This window comes from Vulpes lagopus, chromosome 23 (assembly GCF_018345385.1).
Source record: "Vulpes lagopus strain Blue_001 chromosome 23, ASM1834538v1, whole genome shotgun sequence".
NCBI lineage: Eukaryota > Metazoa > Chordata > Mammalia > Carnivora > Canidae > Vulpes > Vulpes lagopus.
The window spans coordinates 20,396,965-20,412,079 of NC_054846.1; the positions used below are offsets into that span (position 1 = coordinate 20,396,965).

At 42.0% G+C, this 15,115-nt stretch overlaps 1 protein-coding gene across 2 annotated transcripts in view; it reads left to right on the top strand.

The window, feature by feature from the left end:
- Positions 1–1,320: 1,320 nt before the first annotated feature.
- The window catches only part of OTUD4 (OTU deubiquitinase 4), a 45,238-nt gene continuing 31,443 nt past the window's right edge, over positions 1,321–15,115 (top strand). Inside the window, exons 1-3 of one of the 2 annotated variants that reach the window (XM_041738246.1) lie at positions 1,321–1,479; positions 6,848–6,931; positions 9,430–9,480. In XM_041738246.1, coding sequence (XP_041594180.1) covers positions 1,321–1,479; positions 6,848–6,931; positions 9,430–9,480 — 294 coding nt within the window. The other variant, XM_041738247.1, reaches the window with a different exon arrangement.

Sequence of the window (15,115 nt, forward strand, 5' to 3'; positions counted from 1 at the left end):
TGAAGGTCGGAAGCCGCAGGTGCCGCCGGAAGCCATGGCAAATCCAGCCTGTTATCACGCAGTTAATTACCAGACGAATTTTTTTTAAGACAAAATCTTCTTCCTCTGACCCGCGACCTCTCTCTGCGCCGGGGAGCGCAGCTCCAAGCAAGGCATCGTCCGGCCGGCGTGCCCGCGGGAGCTGTGCTTGTAACGCCTCCTCGGAGCCGGCGGCCCACGGTTGGCTTGGGGCCAGCCTGTGTCGCCCTGCACCGGGCCGGTTCCAGGGGACCTCGCCAATTAGCTCTGTTTTCTGCCTAAGCCGTTAAAGCCACCTCCATGGAGACGCCAGAGGGGCGGGGGGGAGGGGGCCGACAGGTGCGCCCTCTGTTTGGGGAGACACAAAGGGCCGACCCACCGCGCCCGTGTCCCTGGCAACTCCACGCACGCACTCGTCGCGGCGCCGCGGCGCACTGGGCGGCCGCGCGGGCGGGACGGCGGGACGGCGGGACGGCGCGCGTAGGTAGCCGCGTGTCGGCTCGCGGACACCGTGGGCCTGCTCGCGGACGCGGGGCCCGGGAAGCGCCAGCCGGCTCCCGGCGGCGGCGCCCGCGCTGTAGGGACTTGTAGTCCGCGCGCCTGCCGGCACCTCCTCCGAGTAGGCCGCTCCGCGCGGCCCCGCCCGCCGCAAGCCGACTTCCTGCCGCCGGCAAAACTACACCTCCCGGCGTCCTCTCCGTTGTGCGGCCGAAAGTGAAAACAAATTCTGGGCTGCGAGGGTGCTGCCCTCCGCCGGCGCCCCCACCGCTCCCCGCCCCTCCGGCGCCCTCCCGCGAGGTGGGGAAACGAGAGGCCGCGTCTTTTCTCTTTCGGCTCCTCCGGCTCCCAGGGCGGGGAGCGCGCGAAGGACGCAGGCCCCGCTTCCCCTGAGCCGGCCCCGCGCACGCGGGAGGCGGGGGTTGCCTCGCCTCACCCCGGCCGGGACGAGGAAACTTGTGGGCGCGGCGCCCCCCGGCCGTGTTCCTGCGCGGGGCAGCGAGGCCGCCGGGCAGCGACTCCTCACGCGCGGGGTTCTCTAGGTCGCCCCCCGTTGCCGCCGGGCGCGTGGTCTCCCGGGAGGCGGCCGCGTGCGCACAGCCATGCATTAGGCAGGGCTCCCCTATGCGCGCGGGGAGCGCCGCCCGCCGCCTCGGGCCGCCGCCGCCTGCCGCCGCCCGCCGAGCCCGAGCCCGAGCCCGAGCCCGAGCCGCCGCCCGTCGTAGGCCGGGGCGTCGAGGAGCCGGCGGCGCGGCCATGTGGGGCTAGCCCGCGCCGCGCCTGGCCTGCGGTAGGACCCGCAACATGGAGGCGGCCGTCGGCGCTCCCGACGGCGTGGACCAGGGCGGCGCGGGGCCCCGCGAGGACGCGACGCCCATGGACGCCTATCTGCGGAAACTGGGCTTGTATCGGAAGCTGGTCGCCAAGGACGGGTCGTGCCTGTTCCGGGCCGTGGCGGAGCAGGTAGGGGGGGACCGGGAGGCTGGCGGGGCGGGCGGCCGCGGGCTGCGGTGCGGGCCGCCCACGTCTGGGCAGCGCGTGGCCCGGCTGTCGTCACCGCGGCCCATTGTAACGCAGGAGCGGGACGCTGCCCTGGGTCTGGGAGCTGCAAATCGAAACTTAAAAACCCGTAAATTAACTGGGTGTCGTCCCCTCCGGGTGGAGAGGTAACGAGGACAACCTGGGAGGCCTGTTGAGCGCGTGTACGGGGGATGATCGCCGGGCGCTTGGCGAAATGTTCTTCCACTCTGCTCCGCATTCACCTTCTCTCGGTTTTGTAAGCGCAGCGCTCACGCCAGTAAACCAGATGTTTGCTAGGGGAGGTGGTGCACCAGGCATTACTCGCAGAGCCTTGTTTTTTTCGGCTTCTGGACTTTGGAATGTGGGGGAGGCTAGCCTGTCCGTGTCCACTTGAATCGAGCGGAAAAATATGCAGTTTGGGAAAGGCAGTTTCTTAAAAAAAAAAATAGAATATTTTGAAAGAATTGTCTTTGAGTAGATGCTACTCTTTGTTACGCTCTGCAAGGTTTGCTGAAAGTACTTTACTTCTTAAAAGTCTGTTTTGGTGTTGGGGATTCTCTAGGCTTTTGACCGAATTTTTACTTGCTAATGGTCAACACGACTTTCTAACAGGAAGATTTTTTTTTTCTTTCATTAGAGATTTATTTTTTTCCGTGTTATATAACACTGTAGTTGGTATGCAATACCAAAACCCATCCTATATTGAAAAATAGCTGCTGAAATAGTTGGATAAAAGTTTCACATTACTGCCCTGGTGTATATTTCATACCTTTCACAGTTTGCTTTCCTTCAGCTTAAGATCTGTTCCTCCCTTCTCTTCCCCTCCCGTGGAGTTGTTATGATTCTGTTTTTCTCCCTTATTTTGAATGCTAACTAGTTTTTCGAAATTTGTGAGTAAATGTTTTACTTAACATCTTCAGACTCCTCTTTTTTTTTTTTTTTTTCTTCTGAAGAGCAGCCATTTATTTTCCGGAGGCCCTTGTTTTCACGTCGGTATCATAAAATCTTTTTTTCAAATAAAATTGACTTAACTACTTAAGCTTTGCATTATGTTGCGGGCATTGTCATACAGTTCTTTGTAAAACTCCTCAAATCCAGCTGTTTTTCAGCTCATTAGATTTCCCTCATTTTTAGAAATTTAAGATGCTCCAGTGCTGTGGGGTATGTCCACACACTCCCACCCCACCCTTTACTATTAGTGGATAAACAGTCTGTCCATTTGTGAATTTTTCGGATCTCCATCTGTCCTGCTGCTTCTGCCTCAGCCTCCCTGGACTCCTCAGCACCTCCGGAAGCAGAAGGAAGGAGTGGAAGTGAATTCAGGCCTTATTTTACACACAGTGTTAGCTCTAGCAAGAATTTGGTAAGGAAGGAGGTGGAAACGAATGGAAATAAGGGAAGTATGGTGCTTATTTGGTATTGGATTATCCAGATCCTGATTCCTACTGAAGTAGAAAAGTGTGTCTGATTTCAGTATCCTGTGCCATAATTGGCAAACTGGATTATACAGAAACCTCTTATTGAAGGAGGATTTCTGTTTTTAAGTAGAAAGGGGCAAAAACTAGTATCATTAAGAACTCTTTGCTCACATCATATAACACATTTTATTGTCTCTAGGATTTAAATCAGGCATAAGAAAATATCCCCTTCTAATTATGTGACTATGATTTTTAGTATATTAAGCTGAGTTTTGAGGGAAACTTGTTTCTTCAGTAGACGTGGACTAAGGGTGTAGCCTTCATGGGGTGGGGAGGGAAGTAACACCAACCTCAGGCTTAAAGGGTGTGCTCCGTAAAAATATGTACAGAGGATTTACTTTTTTGGCGACAGCTTTTCCAGTAATACCTAAATTTTTTGTTTTTAAGAAGGAGCCAGAATCTAAATGGCAGTCTTTGGGAGATAAGGTCGGGTAGAGACTTAAATTAGGGGTAGTCTTTTCCTCCAACTTACCTGATTAAATAGGCCCTTCCCTTTTTACACTTCTGGACTTGGGCCTGCAGAAGGCCTGACCTGAATCAGCTCTGTGACCATGGAGCTAAAAATAGGACGCTTTTAGAGGATTTGCTAAAGCAGTGTGTCACTTGGTCTTTCCCGGTGTTTATCACTATCTTGTCCCAAGGTAAAATCTGAAAGTCTCCCATTTTCTAGGTTATTTTCACATATATAATAATTTACAGAGATATTTGTCTTACCGTTTGCCTTTAGTGTCCTTGAACTTGCACAAAGTTACACTTTTTAACAGTTGTCATTTAACTTTCCCTTGCAGTGCTTGGCTTTGTAAAGCTTCAGCACCCTACAATTTATGGAAGTTGCTGAGAATTTTGCTTCTGAGAGACAGGCTCAGATTTTGTTTGCTAATAAGATCTTTTAAAAGAGGAGAAAAAAAAAAAGATACAATTGTCATTGTTTTTGATGGAAAATAAGCTTTATTCAGTTATGGCTGCCACCTGTTGCTAGGTAAATGGCTTAAAGACTATCTTCAGTTTGTCTGCCAATGGCAGGAAAGACCTATCAGACGATACTGATTTACTCAAAGTAATAATACCTTGATTCATAGTAGTGTCTAAAATCGCTCCTGTGGAAGAAATGTTGCTAAATGTCATTTGTTGAATTGGCAAAAATACTGTGGTGGTTATTTTTATATATGGGCATTTCTTCCAGGGCTGAAAGCTTAGGATATATAAATACGCTTTTTAATATTTTCCAAGATAGCAATGTAGGTGCACACTCCATTAAGCTGTAAACCAGAACACTGAAAACAAACTCATTGCTACCCTTAGTTAAGTAACATCTTTAGGGTATCTTAATGTAATGACATAATTAGCTGACCAGACAGTTGTGCCTCTGGTTCTGTGAGTATAAAGATTTTATTTATGTTAGAGAAAGTTGGGGAGGGAGGGGGAAGGGAGGGGAGAGCACAAGCCTGGGAAGGGGCAGAGGGGAGGGAAAGGGTGGAAAATCTCAAGCAGGCTCCAGTGTGGGCCTCTGTTTTATGACCCTGGGATCAAAGATCATGACCTGTGCTGAAACTAAGAGTTGGATGCTTAACTGAGTGAGCCACCCAGGCTCCTCTCTAGTACTCTTAAGTATAAATGAACCTTGGCTGTTATCCATAGAGACCTGTAAAATGTGCAGGAGGAGCCTCCCTTTTCCTGAATTCTCTGCTCACCTTCCACATGAGGAATCACTTATTTGGACCTGTAACTCTTTTTTTTTTTTTTTTTTAAGATTTTATTTATTCATCAGAGACAGAGAGGTAGAGACTTAGCAGAGGGAGAAGCAGGCTCCCTGTGAAGAGCCCAATATGGGATTCGATCCCAGGACCCTGGGATCATGCCCTGAGCCAAAGGCAGATGCTCAACTCCTGAGCTCCTGAGCCACTCAGGCGTCCCAGGACCTGTAATTCTTTTTTTTTAAAATTTATTTTATTTTTATTTTTTTAAATTTTATTTATTTATTCATGAGACACACACACACACACACACACACACACACACAGGCAGAGACACAGGCAGAAAAAGAAGCTGACTCCATGCAAGGAGTCTGACATGGGACTTGATCCTGGGTCTCCAGGATCACGCCCTGGGCTGAAGGCGGTGCTAAACTGTTGAACCACCTGGGCTGCCCAGACTTGTAGCTCTTTATATTGATATAATTTCTTAAGAGCCTTATTAGGAGTTTGACGTGGTTATTTTAAATATTTCAGGGTTTGTTCCCCCCACCCCTGATCCTTTAGGGATACCAAGAGCACCTTCATTTGAGATACTCACTAATAGAAAATAATTTCAATCTTTTAAGCATGATAAAATGTTGGAGGCTAGCCAAAAAGGGTTCTCAAGCATTTGATAATACTAGGTTGTTTCAAACCAAAGCTTCAGCATTTTATTAAGAGACAAAATGCTAAGAAATTATCCTTATGTTGAAGTAGTTTAACAAGAATACAGGGATCCCTGGGTGGTGCAGCAGTTTGGCGCCGGCCTTTGGTCCGGGGCGCGATCCTGGAGACCCGGGATCGAATCCCACGTCGGGCTCTCTGCATGGAGCCTGCTTCTCCCTCTGTCTGTGTCTCTGCCTCTCTGTCTCTCTCTCTGTGACTATCATGAATAAATAAATAAAATCTTAAAAAAAAAAAAAAACAAGAATACAGAGGCTACAAAAGGAGAGAATTGGATCATCTTTGTAGTGTGGCTTATTTCAGTTGGTTCTTTAAGATTTTAGGCCAGGGCTCTTGGCTGGCTGTTGGTAGAGTACATGGCTGTTGGTCTCAGGGTTGTGAGTTCGAGCCCCCTCGTGGGCATGGAGCCTACTTAAAAATAAAAGATTTTTGGGCCTAAGAGCAAATTTCAAGGCTATTGGGATGACAGCACATAGCAGCATGTTTGCATCATATGTGCTGCTCACTTGGCTATTTTGAGTTGTGTAAGCCTGACACCTAAGGATTTGAGAATGAGTACTTTAATTTTTCTGAAACCCCCAGTGGACTTAAATTTCTACAATAGGCAAGTAATTCCAAATTATTGGGAAAAAAATCTAATTCTTCCAGGCTTGCTTTTTTTTTTTTTTTTTTTAAAGATTTTATTTATTCATGAGAGACACAGAGAGATGCAGCGACATAGGCAGAGGGAGAAGCAGGCCCCATGCAGGGAGCCAGATGATTATTCTTACAGGCTTAATGTCCTAAAGAGGATTCCTGTTGAAGTTGCCTACTCTCTTTTCCAACAAGCATAGGATGAAGCTAAGCACTATGTAGCAGGGATTCTGTTAGTCTGCTTTGTGAAGAGGAAAGCTATAAGAGGGCTGGTCAGGAGAGGAAAAGCACGTTAAGTTTACAAAGATTTCCTCACAGGAGTGACCTAAAGGAGGAATGGTAATAAGCTTTTCATAAAATGACTTAAGGAGTAACCCTGATTGTGTGTTATGTCCTCTGGGTAGAGGAAGAGGTGAGAATGAATAAAGATTTAGAAATTACTGAACAGTGGGGGATCCCTGGGTGGCTCAGTGGATTAGCACCTGCCTGCGGCCCAGGGTGTGATCTGGAGTCCTGGGATCGAGTCCCATATCAGGCTCCCTGCATGGAGCCTGCTTCTCCATTTGCCTCTCTCTCTCTCTCTCTCTCTCTCTCTCTCTCTCTCTGTATCTCTCATGAATAAATAAATAAAATCTTTAAAAAAAAAAAAAAGGAATTACTGAACAGCAAATGGGGAGAGACCCATATATGTTACGAGGTTATGTAGGGTGTGAAAGTGCTAGCTTGTAACTTAAATCCTCTTTTAACAAAATGTGTAATAGCTGTGTTGCTTTTCCTTTTCAGGTGTTGCACTCTCAGTCTCGCCATGTGGAAGTCAGAATGGCTTGTATTCACTATCTTCGAGAGAACAGAGAGAAATTTGAAGCGGTAATTTATAATTTTAAACATGGAATGGTGTCTTGAATTTACATTTTAACCTTTGGAAGTGGTCTAATAGGAGTTTCACAGGCTAGATCTTAATGCAGGTTATGAAAAAAAGAACTTAAAAATAACTGCCTTATTGAATTTAAATCCAATTATATTCAGTTGTGATATTTTTAGGCTGTATTGTGATTTTCATTTCTTTAGACATTGAGAAAGCTTCTCTGATAGTTAAGAGACTGAGCTGTGGAAGATGGAAGGATGACTTGGAGAGAATCTTGCATATTAAGAGTGAGCTTTGTCATGGTCAGGGGATTGGGGGGTCATGGTTAATAGTTTTCTGTGAGTGGTAGATAACCCCCTATGGATTTAAAAAATTTCAGACTTGGAGTATAAGAAATATACTGAACATAGTTAATACTGAGCCTTTATCAGAAGGCATTTATAGGTTTTTAATTTTCAGGGTTCGTCAATGTGAATCACATCAGAACACTGTAATTATGTAAATAATGATTGATAGTTACTAGAATGTTGTATAACAACTTACTGTAATTTCTTAGTAGTATGTAGTAGGCTGTGAAATAATATGCCACAGTGGCCTGTTTTTGTTTTACACTGAAAACCTTAATAGGATTTACCAGTTACTGGTTTTATGACCTACAATTACATCATCTGACTTTCAGGGATATTTTTCCCCTTTGACTGCCAAAAAAACATTGACACCTTGCAAATAACTCAATTCTAAAACTTAACAGGTAAATAGTTCTTAACTTGGATTTTGGGTTGGTGTTCCTATATTCAAACTAGATGTTACTACTGGTGACATTCTGGGTGTATTTGGGTACCATGTTATAAGAAAGATAGTAATAAATATTCTAGGAAGGAGGGTTGCCCACAAATCAGGAGATTTGAGAACTTGTTCTACAAAACAGAACCTGGTAATGTCTTATCTGGAGGATAGATAAGAATATTGGGGTGTAATATTAAAGGGGTAGAGAGAGGTGGAGTGCTCTTTAAGTATTTTAGAGAAATTACAAGTGAATTAATCATTATTATTGGCCCCAGAGAATAGAACACTGTTGACAGTAATGGAAATTGCTTTCATTGGTTGAGCACTTCCTATGTGCTAGGCATTATTTAAATTCTTTGCATATATTTATTTAGTCCTCAACAGTCTTTGATCAGAGGTTGAAAGTTCCAAGGGAAGTAGTTTCACTTTCCTTTTGTAATTTATAATAAGTACCCTCAATTCTTATTGGCCAAAATTGGAAAACGCAGTCATGGGAAGGAGGGTGGGGTGTGTGGTTTGTTTGCTGACAGTGTTTAGTCAGAGTCTAGATGGATACTTTCTGATTAGAAAGGAGAATCTCAAATTGGTTGCAGGCTTGTGTCAGAACACTGCTTAGATCTCTTCCAACTTTAACTTTTCTCTTCCAACTTTGTGTTCTGTGCGTTTATTTTTTTCCCCAAAAGTATAAATAATCATCTAATACAGAATTGTGATTGGTGGGATATGTAAAATATATGGCTATAAAATACTGATTGACAGGATATTTAAAATATATGGCTGTTTTATTATAAACATGTGTTGAAACTTAGGATACTTTCTGGGAATTTGACAGCGCACAATCTATAAAAGAATTAATCTCAATCTCAAAAGAAATCCTTGGATGTTAAAAAGATTTTTATAGACTGGAGAGAGTACTTTCATGTCTTTAAGAGTATCACTTTGCTGAATTAACTGGGACTGTAAATAAAATTGAATTTGGTGTTATAGACGAATGTCTTTTAGAGATTTCACAGTTAAATTAGTGTGATGGCTAACAAAAAAAAGCTTGAGTAAACCTTTTATGTTAAACAATGAAGCAGGCTGTGTTAGAAAAATCTTTTTGGTTCTTCAGAATATCTTGCATTATTCTCATCTGTGTTTTTAGTGTGACTGAACTATGAGACAATATTCATATCTGTATTAGTAAAGTAATATTCCTTAGCTAGTATATTGTCTTTAATTCTGTTCTCCATGTTGGCCATTACTAAAGCAATTTGTATATTTCTCTGTTCATAATGTGACCGACAGTAACCTTGAATTGCCTTCTCCCTCAGTCTGCAATTCCTTCCTGGGCTCAGGGCCCTCTATAAACAGGTGTCTACTTGAGTTCTTCTCTCACTCTGTTCTCCACACCAAGTTGTCCAGTTCTTGCTGGCTGGTTTCTGTCTTCTCAATATGGTGCTCACTGCCTCTTCACTCTACATTGTACCTGCATACCTCCACGTCCTGTCCAGGAAATCTTTTCTGATAATGTTACCTTTTTAAAATTCTTTTTTATGTTTATAATCTTTACTTAGTGATTTTTATATATTTTAATAATTAGATTGTATACACATAAATATATATATTACTATTACTGTTGTATCCAACGTTCACATGAGAAGTCAGTAATTCACAATGAAAAGGTTTTTTGTTTTGATGTATTTCTGATAGCTTTTTTTTTTTTTTTTTGCAGTTTATAGAAGGGTCATTTGAAGAATATTTAAAACGTTTGGAAAATCCACAGGTATGCAGTGGTTCTGTAATATATTTCTATTTTTTATATTTTGAAGTATGTATTTAAAGTTCATTAGAATGTAATACAGTGTATGGAGGGGTTACAGCAAGTACTGTTTTTCATAAATATTTCTTAGTTGCATATTTTGCATATTTTAACTGGAAAATGGTTGGAGCTGTGTACTGGATGTTGCCTCAGTAAGGACAGAGTTGTGCTATCTTCATCTTTATCATAGTGTTACCTGAATGTAGCATTAAAAACCTACAATAACAGTGGTGATTATATTTAGGATACTGTATTGGTATGGGTATTGGGCTTGATGGACAGGGTATAGGATTTGCTTGCTGCTTTAGGCCACTGAGAAGACAGGTTCTTTTATGGAGGTTCCATTTCCCATCAGCATTTGAGAAGGAGGAAGAAACCATTGAGAGGAAAAAGATGGCACTTCTCCCAGTCCTGCTGTGCCATACTTTTATCAGTCATGTTGAAATTAAAATAATTTGTCTATTTTTTTTTCTGCTTACAAAACTAATATTCTCCCTGTAAAGATCCAAATATCATGAAATGCCACATGGAATGCTGGAAGAAACTAAGAAGAGGAGTCAAGGAGGGAGGGAAAGGAATAATAACATAGGAACCGGGTGTTTGATTAACAACTGGTGTCTCCATTTGATTCTCTGAAACTAATCTGAGTCCTTGTTGAGTGCCAAGAATTGACAGACACTCTGGGGATGCAGAGGTAACTGGGTTTTGGGTACTGTTTTCAGGACTTTTCCCTGTGGTAGGGAAAAATATCTAATAGAAGTGAAAAGCGTGGTCATAAGAAGTCTAAATAGTTTTTATAGGCATTCATAATTTTATTTTTACCTAGGTAGGCAAAGCAAGAGGTAGTGGGTTGGTATTTGAAGTCTGACTAGATTTTGAATGAGAATCTATCTTGTAGGAAGGGAAAATTGTGAGCAAGGCAGATTCAGAAAGCAGTTCAATTTGCATGGAGTATGCGAAGGTAAGAGTAAGAAATCAGAGGGCAGGCTGTAGAATGGATCATGGAAGAGCCTTCACTGCTAGTTTGGAGCTTATGCTTTAGGCTAGCATTTCTCACAAGTGTCAGCTATAAACTGTCTGCATCAGAATTTCCCGAGGTGGTTGTAAAAATGCAGATTCCCTAATCAGGTCTATTCCAGACCTGAACCAAAGTCTATGTCTGGGACCTGAGTATCTGGTATGGAGAAATCTTTCAAATTTTTTGATGCAGGAAGTGAGTATGTCACTGCTGAGAACCAAGAATAGTGCCTGGCATCCTTGTTGAATAGAAGAATATTGTGCAGAGGTGGTTTGGAAGTGGATGAGACCAGAGGTGGGAAGACCAATTGCATGGTTTAAAAAAAAAAAAAAAAAAAGAGTTTAATACATGGAAAAATGTGCACAGTACATGCAGTGTAAAAAAGGAAGTATTATGTTACTCCAGTTTTGGAGATAGATACCCTCTGAAGGCTTTTTCACTAAATCCATACCTTATTCCATTTTTATTTCTGTCATTTCAATAATAAGTTTTGCCCACATATTATGGTCACAAATACCATTTTCCTGAGGTTTTAATTTTTTTTCTCTTACCTTAAAGCCTCTTTGAAGACAAGGATTGGATATTTTATTGCTTTTGAGATTTTCATAGTTACCTTTTAATTTGGAGTGCTAAACTGATTTGTGTGTATGGTTTGACTGTTAAATCCACATGCATTTTATGGAACATACAGGAAGAGCAACACTAGAGTGTTACCTCTATGTAGTAATGTTCTTGGTGATTTTTACTCTAAAGGAAATGACAAAGTCTGTTTATTAACTGCCCCTCCACCTTTTTTTTTTTTTTTTTTTTTTTAAAGTAAGCTCTACCCCCAATGTGGGGCTTGGACTCATGATTCCGAGATCAAGAGCGAGATCAAGAGTCACAAGCCCTACTGACTGAGCCACTCAGCTGCCCCCTATGCATTAACTTTTTAATCAAGAAAAGTCTCACAAATTTTTTTTTTTTTAACTTTTTTTTTTTTAATTTTATTTATTTATGATAGTCACAGAGAGAGAGAGAGGGAGAGAGAGAGGCAGAGACACAGGCAGAGGGAGAAGCAGGCTCCATGCACCGGGAGCCCGACGTGGGATTCGATCCCGGGTCTCCAGGATCGCGCCCTGGGCCAAAGGCAGGCGCCAAACCGCTGCGCCACCCAGGGATCCCTCACAAATTTTTTTTAAGATTTTATTTATTCATGAGAGACACACAGAGGGAGAAAGCAGGCTGTCTGTGGGGAGCCTGATATAGGACTTGATCCTCGGATCTGGGATCACAACCCGAGCCAAAGGCAGACACTCAGCCACTTAGCCACCTGCCCACCTCCCCCGCCACGTATTTTATAGTAATCTTTGTGTAAGCAGTTCAGACTGTCAAGCTGTGAAGTTCTGAGAAAGGGTGGACATGATGAGAATGGAGAGAAAGGGGATAGAGGGGAGGAAATGAGGTAGTGTGAACTGAGACTGATTTGGGAGTCCATAGGAGGAGGAGGAGGAGGGAAGTTGCTATGGTTTTGAGCACCTGGGACAGGTCTCCTTCCCAGGATGCTGGCTGACCAGCTTTTTTATTTTCACGACCTCCCCCTTCCCAGTCTGATCACATTTCTCCTCCAGATGTTTTAGGACCTTCTGAACAGTTGTGTTTGTGCTTTTTAAAGATTTTGTTTATACGTATGTATGTATACATGCCACATGGATGGGGGCAGAGGGAGGGGGAGAAACAGATTTCCTGCTGAGTGTGAGCCCAGTGATGGACTCTATTACAAGACCCTGGGATCATGACCTGAGCCAAGGTCCGACGTTTGACTGAGCCACCCAGGAGCTCCCTGTGCTTCTTTATTAGCAGCATATATTTATGTCTTTATTTTTCTTTTTTCCTGATATATGGGATGTATGAAATGAAAGAGAAATATAGTTGATAAATTCTTATGTTTTGCTCAGTTTGCAGAGAAAACATCTTTATTCTTTACTTAAAATGCCAGTGGAACATTTTGAAAAATGCCTCAAACTTTTTGTAAGAATATATTTTTGTCATTTTATGGAGGTAAAAATGACATAGTGGAATTCACCAATTTTAAGTGTATAATTTGATGAGATTTGACAAAGGTATACAGTTGTATAACTACCACTACAAACACAATGGGACATTTCCATCACTTCACAGAGTTCCCTGTGCCCTTTTGCACTTAATCCCTTTTTCCCACCTTCTGGTTGTTGGCAATCATTGATATGCTTTGTTAAATTTTGCCTTTTCTAGACTATATATAAATGGAATGATATAGTTTATAGTCTTAGGTATCTGGCTTCTTTCAGTTAGCATAATGAAAACACATGGAGATTCATCCATGTTATTGTTGGGTGTATCAGTAGTTTGGCTCCTTTTTATTGATGAATAGTTGTTCATTATACGGATGTACCGGAATTTGCTCGTCCATTTATCATCTTATGAATATTTGAGTTCTTTTTTATTTATTTATTTATGATAGTCACAGAGAGAGAGAGAGAGGCAGAGACACAGGCGGAGGGAGAAGCAGGCTCCATGCACCGGGAGCCTGATGTGGGATTCAATCCCGGGTCTCCAGGATCACGCCCTGGGCCAAAGGCAGGCGCCAAACCGCTGCGCCACCCAGGGATCCCGAATATTTGAGTTCTTTCCAGTTTTAGACTGTTTCATGATTAAAACTGCCAAGAATATTTGCCTATAAGTGTTCATGTGGACATATGTTTTCTTTTCTCTCGGATTAACACTTAGGAGTGGAATTGGTCTGTCATATGGTGAATTTATGCTTAACTTCATGAGAAACTGCCAAACTCTTTCCAAGTGGCCCTGCCACTTTACTTTCTCATTGGCAATGTACAAAAGTTTCAACTGTTCTATGTCTTTGTTAACATTCAGTCTTGTCAGCCTATGAAATTGTAGCTGTTCTGGTGGTTGTGTAGTGGTATGTCATGATGGTTTTAACTTATATTTATTTCTCTAATGTTGAACATTTTCATGTGCTCATTTGCCATCCATGTATCTTTGTTGGTGAAATGTCTGTTCAAAGATTTTGCCCATCTTTTGTTATGCTGGTTTTATTGTAAGAATTTGTAAGAATTCTTTTTACTGGATATAAACTCTGTATTGGATATGTAGTTTTCAGATATTTTCTTCTAACTTTATCTTTTCATTTTCTTAATGGCATCCTTAGAAAGGTTTGTTTTTAGTAACTATTGAACATTTAAATTCGATGTTTTTGATATAGTTCATTAGTTAAAACAGATTTCTATTTTATTTACTTATTTATAGGTTTTATTTATTTATTCATGAGAGACAGAGAGAGGCAAAAACAGGCAGAGGGAGAAGCAGGCTCCATGCAGGAAGCCTGATGTGGGACATGATCCCGGGATCACCCCCAGAACCGAAGGCAGATGCTCAACTGCTGAGCCACCCAGGTGTCCAGGTTAAAACAGATTTTATAGAAATGCTCATTGTCACCTACGATAAGGAAGTATGTTAAACATTGTAAGAAGTGATGAGTAAATAAAATTACAGCTTTAAGGTGGAAGACAATGGTAGAACATAGGTACTTTTTATAATTTAAAATTGACCGTGGTTAGAGAAGATACTATGATAGCCATTGTTTATTTAACTAGACTACAACAAATTTATTCTGAAGATTAATAAGCACTTATAAAATAGTTCATTATTTGAGAGATGATATGTTGACAGTAATATAATAATAATCCTTTTTTAAAAGTGATTTAACACCTTTTGTATGGAGTAGATGTAGCTTATGTTTGTGATATAAGCAAACTGGTTTGAGTGAAGATTTTCTCTACACCAGAATGTCACTTGTAGCAGTGTATGAGAAGCCATGATTGTTTGGCAGAGACCTATTTAAAGAAATCTATTTTAATATATGGTACTCATTTCATTTTGAAAATCAGAGTCAACTTTTAAGAACTAATAGAATGAAAAATCTCTAGGGGAAAGATTATCCTTGCCTGAGATAAAAATATCTTTTCTTTACCTCAAATTTCTTTTCTTTAAAGGAAAAAGTAGCAGCATTCACTTACCATAGCTTGTTATTTTTAGTGTGTCTTGATATTAAGTCTTTAGTAATTTCACAAGTAGTATAGGAATGCATTCTCATAGTAAAAGATTTAATACAGAATAAAGAGTGAAAATACTTCGTTTTCCCTCATCTTGGATTTCCTGTCTCCACTGTCAGATTAGGATGTATCCTTCTAGTCCTCGTATACCTGCACATACATGTATTAAAGTACCTTTTTGTTTCTTTTACCCAAATGGGTTTTTTTTTTGTTTTTTTTTTTTTTACTGATTTAATGAATTCATTTTAGAGAGTGAGTGTGTGCACGAATGAGCAAGGGGAGAAGTGGAGGGAGAGAGAGAATCTCAAGCAGACTTTGCTGAGCATGGAGCCTGACTGGGGCTCAATGAAGTGCCCCATGACTGACTTCTTATACTTAATAGTCTGATCTTTCCAAGTCAGTTTATATAGGTATACCTCATTCTTAAACAATTGCATGGTGTGTCATACGTGGTGTGGATGAACCATAAATTGATTATTCCTTTCCTATT